This window comes from Buceros rhinoceros, unplaced genomic scaffold, assembly GCF_000710305.1.
Source record: "Buceros rhinoceros silvestris isolate BGI_N320 unplaced genomic scaffold, ASM71030v1 scaffold13769, whole genome shotgun sequence".
Classification (NCBI taxonomy): Eukaryota; Metazoa; Chordata; class Aves; order Bucerotiformes; family Bucerotidae; genus Buceros; species Buceros rhinoceros.
In genome coordinates, this window is record NW_010432358.1 from 13,557 (window position 1) to 26,356 (window position 12,800).

A 12,800-nucleotide genomic window follows, 5' to 3' on the forward strand; every position below is an offset into this window, starting at 1 on the left:
TTCAGCAGTCGAGCTCTGCTGCTGCTTATGTGCCTCAGGTTCCCTCTGGTTTTACTGGAGCTTTGAGTCATAGAGACCAAGCATATCATTTCAAAGTGGACAGAAGTGGAGAAACCGTACACTAGCTTTGTCTTTAGGGAAGGTCTGAGGATAGAGCAGAGACAGAAGAGGGTTGTGTCTAGAAGTTCAAATAATTCAGGTGAAAATGATGTATTTCTTGTCTTCATCTGGAGTTTTAGATCCACATAGGGATGTGTGTGCCTTTCTCTTTACTGTGGAAGAGTTGGTGAATGGAAGGTACAGGAATTTTGACCTTATATGAAGAATTCTTCCAGACAGACTTTATAGTCAATATGCTTTTAAAAAGGCATTTTTATTGTTAAATAAATTGTTTTTCAGTCCTCAGTCTTTATCTTAAATGTGCTTTTTAAACCTCCTTTTGTTTGAGAAATTACTAAAAATATTGTTCTCATACTGAAAACATGCTGGTTTTGAGCTTTTCCGTGTCTCTTTTTTTAAAAAAAGGCTTTTTTGTAGTTTTGCACCCTACCTTTTAGTCTCTGATAAAAATATTAAACAGAAGGGAAATAAAGCATTTCCAGATTTCTGTGAAGAATTATAACATTGCAAGCTGGAATATGGGTGGGTCAGCTACATAATCAACAAAAAATTAGCCAAAACCCATTAAATTTTCTATTTAAATTAAAGTACCTTGAAATAGAGTAATTAGAGAAAGATCTCCTTCGAGTTAGAGTTTTTTTTAACCTGTTTGATGTTCATGCTCCTTAATTTTAACTTGAAATGAGTGTGATTCTGTCACATGAACAGTGTAGAGTGGGAGTTGAAACTCAGTCCCCCATCGCTTTGTTTTCTCTTTCAACAGAGGAGGACTTCGAGAAGCTGCCGAAGTCGACTGTTCCTGAGATGCAGCGCAGTAACCTCGCACCCGTCATCCTGCAGCTGAAGGCTTTGGGCATCGACAACGTGCTCAGGTTCCCCTTTCTTTCGGTGAGTCGTGGGCTGTCAGCTCTGTCCTTTCTCTGCTGGGAGGAAAGACCAGGAGATGACTCGTTGATAACCCACAGAACCAGCGACCGTCTGTGAATTTGGAAAGTGTAACTCATGGGCCACGTTGTTTTTGGGAATCAAGTAGTTCAAGTGATGTGTGTGACCGCTGAGAAACGATGACTGTTTGTATTCGAGAGTTTGCTGTTATGAGTGTTGAGAAGTGGGGAAAGGCCTAGAAAGACAATCTCTGAGGTTCTGCACTGATGTAACTGTAGTGCCTTTGCACTGAATTTATGAAGAAGGAAAAAAACATTTCTATCTACAGAACTAAATGTGTGCAAGTCTGTCTTGTTACAAAGAGCAGCTCCAGTTGTTAGGTTTGTATGCTCTAACGTTTCTAGCTCCTCTTGCGTTGATGTGAAAAGCTGCTGTGGTAGTGTTAGAAGAGACAGTTGAGTAGCTGTTCTGATCACCATAAGCAGTTGTTCTGATCACCGCTGGCCTCACTGCTGGGCAGAGCACGAATGCCTCATCAGCTCCGTCTTGAGAGCATCAGAGTGGTGATGCTGGGCCTGCTGGGGTGGTTTTGCCTTGCAGCACTGGTGGCCAGTGGAAGGGTGATAGGAAGAGTCTGGGAGCTCTTTCTTCATTTTGCCTAAGTAGAACAGTAGATAGTTAGAACTTCAGGATTTTGTGAAAGGGGAGGATCTAAGAATTTTTGTGAGAACTCGTGTGTTCTCTGATGGTAATGTTAAACAATGCCTGTTTTCTCTTCACAGCCACCTCCTGCACAGTCAATGGTGCAAGCTTTAGAACTGCTGTATGCTTTAGGAGGTGAGAATATTAAGCTTTGTTTCATTTACAGCTAATGTTTCAGGAATTATGAAAAAAAGAGAATTTGGATTTGGTGATTGGATGGACATTAATCAAACTTGCGTTTGAGAACTGTTCTTTGAGAAGGAGAAGATGCAGTCTTGACTGGTGGAAGCTTTTTGTTGGTGTTTTTTAAATTCAGAGGAGACTGAGGTACACTTTACTCTCTTTTCCTCTGGTTACTGTGGACAGGTAAGCAAGCAAAAGGCAGCAATAACGTTCTGGGAGGAAGTAGAAATCTCTTTTTAGAAGATAAACTAGAATTAACTGTTTGGGTTGGGCAAACACTTATTTTATAGCTCTCCTCTGCGTATGTTTTTGCACCTTCGTGGGAGTAACCAGCTAGTTGTCCTTGCCAGGAACAGGGCCCTAAACTGCTGAGGAGGTTGACTTGACTCTCTCAGGCAGATCTTCTGTGTTCCTTCAGCCTGTACAGTGGTGTGAAGATACAAGGGAGTTTGGACCCTGATTAGGCCAGTACACGAGTTAGACACTAAATTTACCTGCATCCAAGTCAGTAACAAGCTTGTTACACACTCAGGCTCTTAGTGTGGTGGTGGTTCATTTTGTTACTGTGCGGTGATGGAAACATGTAGCACTTGTGATTATAACAACAAAAACTGACGGTAAAGGTTTAAGGTCACTTTCAGGATCAGACTGATATAACAACCTTGAATTTAGTAGCTCAACATAAGTGCTACTTTGTTTATTTTCTGTTCAGACTTTCAAAAGCTTAGTGTACCTGTTTTAAGTTTTCTGTTAGCGTGTTACGTGTGTTATCTGATTTTGATGTGTGTGCTGGGTCTCTGCCTACACACTGTAAGTAAAACCCGGTGCTTGAATTCCACTCACTGGAGGCCAGCGTGGAACTCAGCAGGGTGAGCTTCCCCATGGCGTAGCAAAGCAAGCGCCACGGTTAGTTTTCAGACCTTCTCGTTGACACCATTTTGAAGGTGTGGCTGACAAAAGTCATCAGGAACTATTTGTGAAGCTGAGTTCTAGTCTGTCTGTGCTCTGACTGTGGTGTGGCTCACAGCTGAAAGACCGTGCCTTGTTGGTCCTGCAGCTGAGACACAGTTCAGACCTGTAGCAAGTCAAACTGTTCTGTTAGCTGTGACTACATGATGCAACCGCTAAAAAACCCTCTGACCTTTCCTAAAGGCAACACCGTTCCTCCTGGATACGCTGGAACTATATTTCTCACGCTCCACGGCTGTGTTTCAGGGCTTGTCACGCTTTCAACTGCAGAGGTGCTCATTTACTCACAGAGAGTCTGAGCTAGTTTTAGTATTGAACTTTCTGGTTATGGACAAATGAACAGATACACACAAACTTGTAATGCAAAAAAGAAAAAGCCACTCTAACAGACCCCGGGAGCGTAATTCAAAGTGCTTTCCTACTGTTTAGCTACTTAATAGGATAGTTTTATTTTTTATCGCGTTCTCTGAGTTACTAATCACAGTTTGTTCTCAAATTCAGAGTCTGAACAATGTTCTTAGTCATATGATTTAGTTTGAGATAGTCCTGCAAGAGCAGGGGGTTGGACTCAGTGATCCTTACAGGTGGGTCCGCTCCAACTTGAGCTATTCCATGATTCTAACTGTGCCCATTTTGGGTTTATTCATTATGCTGCTGCTGTATAATTATAATGCCCAAATCACACTGCAGAATTATTTTTATATACAGTTTTCAATTCCTTTTTGTGGTGGTTAGTGGAATGTGTGCTTGTAATTTTGTTTACAGGAAGAACTGTTATATTGTTGGATTTTTTTGACAGCTGTTTAATCTTTTTGAACGCAATGAACTTAAACAAAACAGAAACTTGACACAAGAATCAAAACAAAACTGTCTGACTTCAACTCAGTGTTTGTAGTTAATTCAAAGTTAACAAGATTTGTTCGGTAATGTAAACATGGGGAAAGGGGTAGTGTGGAGGAGGTTGTGTAAGTTTTGGAAGCTTCCAGAGGTTTGTGGCTGGTTTTACATTACTTCCAAACGTGGTGTTGAAACCTGTGGCAGTCCACTCGCTTCTTATTCACACAGAGCTGTGACTCTGCTCAGCCATGGGTTTGCTCCGTGCTGCTTCGGTTCCATCTTGCAGAGGAGAGCTTCACTTCAGGCACTTGGTTCTTGGCAACCTTCTCCAGCTTGGAACGAGGACCTTCACGGTGGCTCAGAAGCATGTGGCTGGGATGAATTCACAGCCAAAACCACCGCAGAGAAATGGAGAGGCCAGGTCAGTGAACTCACTGATCAGCTCTTCGATGCTCTGCCAAAAGTGGTGTGCTCATGGTAGTTCACACACAACTACGGAGCTGCTGCTCTCTTGGCTGCCCAGCTTGTGTAGCAAAGCAGAGCAGTGCTGGTGTGGGTGTTTAAGATGGAAAGAAGCACATGTGCGTGTATGCGATCTATGGATTCACTCTGCAATTTTTGCTGAAGTTGAAGGTTTTAGGTGGTTTATTATGGAGGTTCTCTAGAAGTTGCAGAGGTGAAGCTGCCCAAGCGTTTGCAGGTGCAGTGAGGATTAACTTCCTCTTACACAAGTGTGAACGTGTGTTTCATCATTTGCATAGTAATAACATGCAAATGTGCAGCTCAGGGGCAGGACCCTGGTGTGCCAACGTGGTACCAAGAGAGAAACCTGTGCAGTGCAGACGCTCGTCATGCTGAGATAGTTCTGTTGAATAAACACATCCCTGTTTTAAGGCTGATTATTTTTACAGCGATGCAGACTGATTCCATCAGGAGTATCTCTTCTCAGCCTTCTCCTTTGATGCCCTTTTCAAAGTCTGAGTTGTCAGGTGGCGTTTATTGGTTTCAAGCATAATTTAGGAGGTAAACAATCAGCTAAAAAGCTGCTTTGTTTTTAGCTTTATTTCAGATCCAAGCTTTTGTTGAAGATTTGTTTGTAAGCTGTCACCTATCAGAAAAAAACACTCTACCAAAGTTTAAAACAGAATGTTTTAATCTCTCAGTCTGTCACATACTAGTGGCTGTTACTCAAAACTTTTTAGTGCTACAGTACTTAAATAATCTCTCCTGAGCAAGTTCAATGAAGATCTTTGCAGGATCTTTTTCTACTCTTCAGCTTTCTATTTATATATAGATACAGTGGCTGCTTCCAAGATCACTTCAAGGAATCTTTTGCCCGTTCCAGACTAGTATCCATTGCAGGTCTTCTGTGTATGCTCAGGCTTCCTGCTACAAAGACATCTGTGTGCAAGCTGTAGTCATATACACATCGCCATGCAAAACTGCAATGAGATTTGTAGCATTCAGCAGAAGCCAAAGGATTTTGGCTCGATGCACCTGTAGAAAGTTGCAAAGATGGTGATTTCTCCGTGTTCCTAAACAGGAACACAGTTATCTTTCTGTAGATGAAAGGCAGCATAATCACTGCGGTAGCACTTAACCTTCTCACACTGCACTGGCCAAATGAAAGCCACCTTACCTTAATTTTTGCAGTTTCTGTGACTCTGTGTTTAAATATATTAATTCATTGTTTTGCAATGCTGCCTGATGTACCTGTATCTGAGGAAACTATTGTGACATTACATGAAATGCCTGTTAGGTTTTGTTGAGCAGCCCAGGGGTGTGGTGAGTGAATCACTGCATTGTCATAACAAGTGAGATGACAGCTTAGCAAATAAGAAGGGAAAGTAAAGTCTTGATAGAGGTATCTGTGGTTCTAGATGTGCTGACATGAGTTACAGATCTCATTCCTTGACTTGATTGGTGGGTTTGCATTTCTCTGTGAAATGGCTGAAGTACAACTGTGGGTTTTTGCCACCACAGGTGTGACAAATAATATGTTTATGTAACGCGTGGGCCACACTTGTGTTTCCTCACTCCCCTCTGCTGTGGCTGTTTATGCAGTCTGCAGTGCCCCAGAGTCCTGTTCCCGGGCTCGTGTTAGTCCCTCCTTGGGTAGCTTTGCTCTCGTGCTCTGCCTCCCGGTTGTAGCTCGAACAGCCTGGCTAACTTGCAGTCTTCTTTCGTCTTTCAATTCTCACTCTTTGCTGCCATTCTTAGCAAGCTGTGTTCTTAACTGTTTCCTCTGCCTATATTCCTTTTTTAATTCTATTTCCTGTGTCTTCTTGCAAAGAAAATGCTTTTCCCTTTAAATTCCTGAAATTTCAATTTCAGTTCCGCGTAATTTCGGCCTAGCGCTCTGGATTAGAATCTGACCTGGTGGTTTGCCTGAGTAAACCTCACTGCAGGTGTTTGACTGTAGGAAGCCATACAACTGGAATGGTAACCATGCAGGGCTGCTCCGCAATAACTGGGAATGGCAAAGCAAGCCAGTGACAAGTGTCAGCCCTCCCTCCTGGACCATCTCCAGTGACAAGGTGCAGTGGGGACGTGGCTGATGGTTTAGTCAGTGGTGCATGAGGCAGACTAAATGGTAGAGACTCCTCATCACCATACTGCTCTAGAGAAGGTTATATTACACTGAAATTATTTTTCTCCTTGACCTAAGCAGAAATGACACCATCCCCCACCCCCCCAGCAGCGCTTTCTGTTTTTATAGTTGTGCCTGTTCCATCATTATGCCCTTTTTTATTCCCATCAGGACTCCTCTTGCTTCCCATCCCCATGAACAATGGTGTTGCTAACTCCTTAAAAAGGAGATGCCTGTCTCTCGGGGACTCTGACCACTGCATTGGCTCTGACTGCAGGTTTCCTAAACTCCTGGCAGTAGCAATAGAATTTGGTCAAAATTAAGAAATTTGTGTGTTTGAGTATCTTTGAAAAAAAGGAATAAAATACTGCAGACCCACGGAAGAGTAAGTGGATATTAAGGAATGCCTTTAAGCTTAGTTTAATATACATTCAGCAACTCTGAGGTGCATTTGCTTTATTTCAGCTCGTAATTCTGCTCTTTAGTATATATTAAATTCCTAAAGAAGACTTGCTGTGCTGTTTTGCCTGTATCACAGCCACAGTTATTACTGTGCTGCAGGTTTGGATATGCACTGCCGTCTGACAGAGCCTCTTGGCATGAGAATAGCGGAGTTTCCTCTGAATCCGATGTTTGCAAAGATGCTTCTGGAATCAGGTAGGCGAAAAAAGGTCAGATTCTTTTCATAGTCTTGTGATGAGTAGAGGACACTGCCTCTTGTAATCATGGTGTGGTACTAGACATGCGTTAAACTTGAAACAAACTGTAAACTGCGTGCTTCACTGTGGTATGGGGTTTAGTGAAAAGAGTTGGTTAAACTCATGGACCTCTCAAATAATAACACACTAATAATTCTAACTAACTCATTGTCTTTTAATTTTTCCATTAAAAACATTCACTGTAATACTAAAAAAATCCATGATTTTAGGTATTTATATTATAAAATCACATTCTTCTTTTTCTTTTCATTCTCTATGGGGGTGTGTTGAATGGAAGAAGATTTCCTTTACTGAATTTCTCTGCTTACTCCTCAGGAAATTTTGGCTGCTCCCAGGAGATTTTGACAATTGCTGCCATGATGCAGATTCAAAACATATTTGTGATCCCTCCAAATCAAAAAGCTCAGGCTGTAAGTTCAGTTGTGTCTCATTTTCTCCTTGTCAGTTCCACATTTCTGGATTTCTGCCAAGTAATTTATTGATACCCATTACAGACTGCAAGTTTATTTGAAAGTGTAGCAAGGTCTTGAGCTGTACCTGGTGGGTTTAGGTAAAAGAAGAATCTGAGTAATAGCAGGAGTCTTGGAGTCCTTTACTAGTGTTTAAAGCCTCCTTCTGAGGACCAGAAACACGAAAGTTATAAACCACTATAGGTCAGCGTAAGGATTTTCCCAAACCTCCCCAACCACGACTTCCTTTCAAGAGGAACAAAAAAAGAAAGTATTAGGAAGTAGCAAATTCTTAATAGCTAACAGGACCCTGGTTTTAATGCATCCCTCTCTTGAATTTTGGGGGCTCATTTTCAGCTCATTTTTCTAATTTCCGTTTTAGAAGTGCTCCTGAATACAGGTGGGCTGGTAAAACATTGCCATTGCCTAGAGGAAATACCTTGTGTGGTAAGAGTTTGAATAGCCACCAGGAAATTCAGAGGTGATGGGAACTGCGTGTATTGGATGTGATTTTTGCAAATATCAGTCTGCCTATAAAAAAATTATTTTTTTTTTCTTCTCCAGGCCAGGCAACACAGAAAGTTTGCTGTGGAAGAAGGTGACCATCTCACTATGCTTAATGTTTATGAAGCCTTTGTCAAAGTAAGTCAGTTCAAGGGTATGTGGATCTGCGGGAATAGGCAACGCTTGAGGTCCTCCGTTCCGATTTTGGAAGCTCTGGACATAGTGTTGGCAAAACTGGGGACTTACCGAGTCTGTTAGTGATAATTATGCTTTAAAAAATATTCAGGTCGTATTTTGCCACAGACCTGTAGTTCTTCAAAACAGGGAAGAGAAAGAATTTAGCTTGGGTACAGCACAGAAGTCTGCAACTGCAACTGTATTTTCAAGGAGACTGTGATTTTTTAAAGGGCCTAGGAAAAACAGGTCTGGAAATTCTCAGTGAAATTCACATTCTCTCATCTTTTCTATAGATGCATTAGTTTTACTGATTATAAATAGCTTCTGAACCTGGCAGTCTTTTTTATTTTTTTAAATGTCTCATTGATGATCATACCTCCTTTTTCAGTGAACTTATGTCACTTATGACTTACCCGCATGTTTAACACCAATCCAAACACTTCTCTGTAAGCTGAGGTTTTGCTTAACGGTTTTGAAGGCTCTTCTTATTTGGGAGAAGGGTATTTTGCTGGTGTATTTGCCACAGTGTTGAGCTGAAGCAGTATAATGGCTCAAATGCTTAAAAGACGATTTCCCTTTTCCCAGCCCCAAAGAAATCAGTCAGGCACCAATGGAAATTTTGCCATTTGAGTTTCATATCTGCCTAATTCTGTTAGAAACACAGATGCAGAAGCTCTTTGAGTAAGGGCTGACTTTTGAAGCAATAGTTCTTTGTATAGAGAAGACCAGTGGAAGCAGCGTACAGAAAAGGTGGTTGATGTTTGGAGACTGAAAATAGACTAGTTTATGATAGGATGCTTTCGTGTGTGAGAGTGGAATAACTGATGCTATTCTCTCTCTCCACATATGAAGAAATGAAGCACGTCTGTATGAAAATACCCCATGGCATTTGTTCTGCTGCTATTTAAATGTTGTTTGAAACAGGTTTTGTAGTCACTGGTGTTATCTACCCGTGTTAGTTGCTATGTAAATAGGTATTTTCAGGGAAAACCACAGTAAATATGTTGTAGGAGGCAGAACAGAACAAGGCTGTGTGATCCAAGAGGTTGGGTTTTGTTTTGCTGATGGTATTTCATTATAATTTTTTTCTGTTCTTCTCACTGTACAGCACAGCAAGAGCTCTCAGTGGTGTCAGGAGCACTTTCTGAACTACAAAGGGCTTGTTAGAGCTTCTGTGGTAAGAGAGCAACTGAAAAAGCTTCTTGTCCGCTTTAAAGTGCCGAAGAAGTCCAGTGAAGGTGAACGTTTTTTTTTTTTTTAACCTGTTGTCCAATACATATTGAGGATAGTCTCCAAATTGTCGCTCTGCTTCCTGTTTTTCTCCTAACCTTTGAAGTATTTTCTCTTGGCCTAAAAATAATGTTAATTAAACCCAGATTTGTTCCTAAAAATGACTGCAGAGGAGCATTTTTAGCTCCTTTTTACAATTAATGTTTAGTCCAGTATTCATTAGTTAAGTTTTCCAGGCAGAGATTATCACCACTATTATCACCACCATATACTTATTGGACAGATTTACCGAAAGGGCCAGAAACAGATCACCTTGTTCCCTCTTTGGATTTTGCAAAGAGCTGTTTTTCTAGTGAGTTCAAATGGATGTACAATCACTGGGATCTGATTCCCAGCTCTGCTGGGCGTGCCTGGGTGCCGTGGCTACTTCTCAGCACTTGTCTCTAACTGCTCTGAAAAATCAGATGTCAGTGCTTAGCTGTTACGCCAGGTTGCTTTAAGGACTATCTTCATGGAGACACCAGTGGCACCCGTAGTTTTTATGTAGTAATTTTGATTTGCTGTGAAATTGAAGTCGAGAGAGATTGCAGGGTTTGGCTGCCTTCAAGGCTTTGCTGTCAAAGCCTGCTACAGCGTGAAAAGATTTTGATTTTTGATTAAGTGGCATTTTAGGGGGGGGTTGCCATTCCGTTGACTCATTTTACCTAAAACCTCATTTCTTCAGGTGACCCAGACCCCGTTTTGAGATGCATAGTTTCTGGATTCTTTGCTAACGCAGCTAAATTCCACTCCACGGGAGCTTACAGGTAAATATATATGACTGCATTACAACTGATGCTTAGCTTAAAAGCTCCTTTGACTCGGTACAGCTAAGTGTAGTCAACAAGCCGATGCTTCTCCAGACACCTGCAATAAGCGGCACATAGTGTTTTGCTAAATATTTGAAGGTTTGTATCTTCAAACTGCTTCAATGTTTGTCTCTTAGGCAAATACAAATAATTAGTTATAGCGGGAAGCTGTTACTAATAGTAATTAGCTTCTCTTAATACAAGCAAGTGCAGCATCTCTGCTGTAGCACTTCAGTGCACTGGATAAAGGCCTGAAACGCTACTTTTTCATTAAATGAACTCCTTTAGGTGATTATCATTTGTTCCTTTGGCCAAGAGTTAAGCCTGGTTTTATCTGAAAGCCTGTTCACTAAATGCAAAATTTTTAAATTTGCTCCAGCTCTTTCATTGTTGCCTTTTATTAAATATTCTTACGGGGGATAAAAGGTGCCAAATGTTAAACAGTAAGTAGACACGTGGTCTGAACTAGTATCTTGCTTTCAAGGACTATCCGTGATGACCATGAACTTCATATCCACCCCACCTCAGTGTTGTATGCAGAGAAACCTCCACGCTGGTAAGTTAAGCTGCTTTCGCTTTGTGATCTTTACAAGGCTTTCTCAGCATCCCGACATTTTCATGGAGGGCTTTTCCCCACCAGTGGAGGAATAGATGTAGAAGTTCATGGTTCCCACAAAGAATCCAGTCGATACTTCCTTTACATTGTTTTGTAGGCAGGATCCAAAGAAATTTGGAGAATAGTAACAATTAACCGTCAAAACCCCAGTACAAGCTGGAAAGCAGACCCTTTTTTAACAGGCACCGTAGTTTGCCCTGCAAATAGCTCTCTGTAGCTGGATAGAACAGGGTTGATTTACTTTGATTAAGCCTGTTCAGTAAATGTCCTGTCAAATAGGTGCTGCAGTAACAGCAAATATCTTGCTAGGAGAGGACACACATTTAACTGCACGATGCAAAAAATTTGAGAGGAATTTTGGCTCTTGGACAGGTTGAGGGAAGAATTGGTTGTACCTTCATGTTAGCTGCAATATTACAATTCCCTTTGTGTGTCAGAGACACTCAGATAACAATTAGAAATGTATTCTAACTACCAGGTCAGCATGGTAACCTGGAGTGTTTGGACTCTCATCCTTTGCCTGCTGCTGAGACTTGGAAGGATAAACTTGGCCGATGTCATCTGTTACCTGTGGATTTGGGCTCCTATGCCTGTTGTGTAGGGTTTGCAGAAGTGTAACGGCTTGGAACTTGGCCATCAGTGACGTTGGCTCACAAAGTGAAAATGAGTCCAGTCCAGCTTGCTTGTACCAGTTCTTCAGGGCTGAGCTGGGCAGAGTGCAGCTAAAATACTTTTTGGTGCTGAAACCAGCCTGATTTGCTGCTATTTTGTCAGTTTTTTAAGCTCCTGTCACTGCTATTAAAAACAAAACACAATTTGTTTGAAATAATAAACTGAGATTTTCTGGCTTACAGTAGATAATGTTCTGAAAGAGGTTGGATTATGGGAGAGTGACAGACAGTAAGAAGAATAAATGAAGAAGAAATTAATCTGGAGAGAAAGTCTAGTGGTAGGAGAGTACTGGAAGAATTCTGTGCTCCAGCACACACCTCCTCCAGGGTTGTGTGTGTGGGTGGCAGCAGTTTGCTGGAGTTTTGGGCAATCCTGATTCTGGACTTAAATCTGGTTTTGGACCGCTGGGTTGCAGGGCAGACACAGAGCTGTCTTCCAAGGCCATTTGGTACTGCCACTGCCAGCCTAAAGATGCTGCTGGCTCATGACATCCTGTAAGACAGGCATTTAACTTACTCAGCAACCCGAGTTTCAGGGCTGCTGCTGCCTGGGCACCCAGCCTGTGCTGAGGGTTTCCATTCTCTGTCTGTTACAGGAGTGTATAAAATGTGTTCTCACTCTTGTCTGTTTTCCTCCAATTCCTCTTTAGTTGTATAAGTTGGTATGTCTCAGGCTGCGTTTGGAAGAGAAGAGAATTTTGGACCCTTTTCTCTTTGCTTTTGTGAGCAAAATGCCAACTAATGAGAGATCACAAACGTTGTAGGTTTGCAGCTCTGCTGTGTGTACAAGGCAGATGATGACTTACAACCCTTCAGCTTTGCACTTCCTCGGTGAAAATGGCTTTCCCTAGGGAAGGGTGACTTCAGACACAGGCTACCTGTGCTGGAAACCTGTTCCTGCTGGCAGCAGGGATCGAGGCCACGTGGCTGGGTTGTTTCTAAATCTTACCAGGAGGTGTTCTGGCAGTAGTTAAAGCTGACTTCTTCCTCTAATCCTTGCCTTGTTTGTCTGCAGACAGACTCCACCAGGGATAGTCATGCTGTGATTTGTGACCATGCTGTGATTTGTTATGGGTCCGGGGTTTTGGTGATTTGACATGCTTCCTCATGATACCACAGAGCAGCTAACCTTCTCTCTTCCAAAGCGTCTATTATGAATCTCCCTTGGCCCCATTATGAGAGACATTTTTTTTTTTTCTTTTATACATTCTATCCATATGTGCTGGTAGTATGAAGAAGTGTTTGCAAGGCAGTCTAAAGGTTGTATTAATATAGAGAACATGAACAACCAGAGGGAAAG

The 12,800-nt window shown here is 41.8% G+C and overlaps 1 protein-coding gene across 1 annotated transcript in view; it reads left to right on the forward strand.

The window, feature by feature from the left end:
* The window catches only part of DHX35 (DEAH (Asp-Glu-Ala-His) box polypeptide 35), a gene marked incomplete at its 5' end in the record, with an annotated part of 27,448 nt that overhangs the window by 11,587 nt on the left and 3,061 nt on the right, over positions 1-12,800 (forward strand). Inside the window, 8 exons of the mRNA XM_010143761.1 lie at positions 884-1,008; positions 1,788-1,842; positions 6,848-6,943; positions 7,321-7,415; positions 8,019-8,096; positions 9,244-9,373; positions 10,090-10,171; positions 10,698-10,769. Coding sequence (XP_010142063.1) covers positions 884-1,008; positions 1,788-1,842; positions 6,848-6,943; positions 7,321-7,415; positions 8,019-8,096; positions 9,244-9,373; positions 10,090-10,171; positions 10,698-10,769 — 733 coding nt within the window. The remainder of the gene's footprint in view (positions 1-883; positions 1,009-1,787; positions 1,843-6,847; positions 6,944-7,320; positions 7,416-8,018; positions 8,097-9,243; positions 9,374-10,089; positions 10,172-10,697; positions 10,770-12,800) is intronic.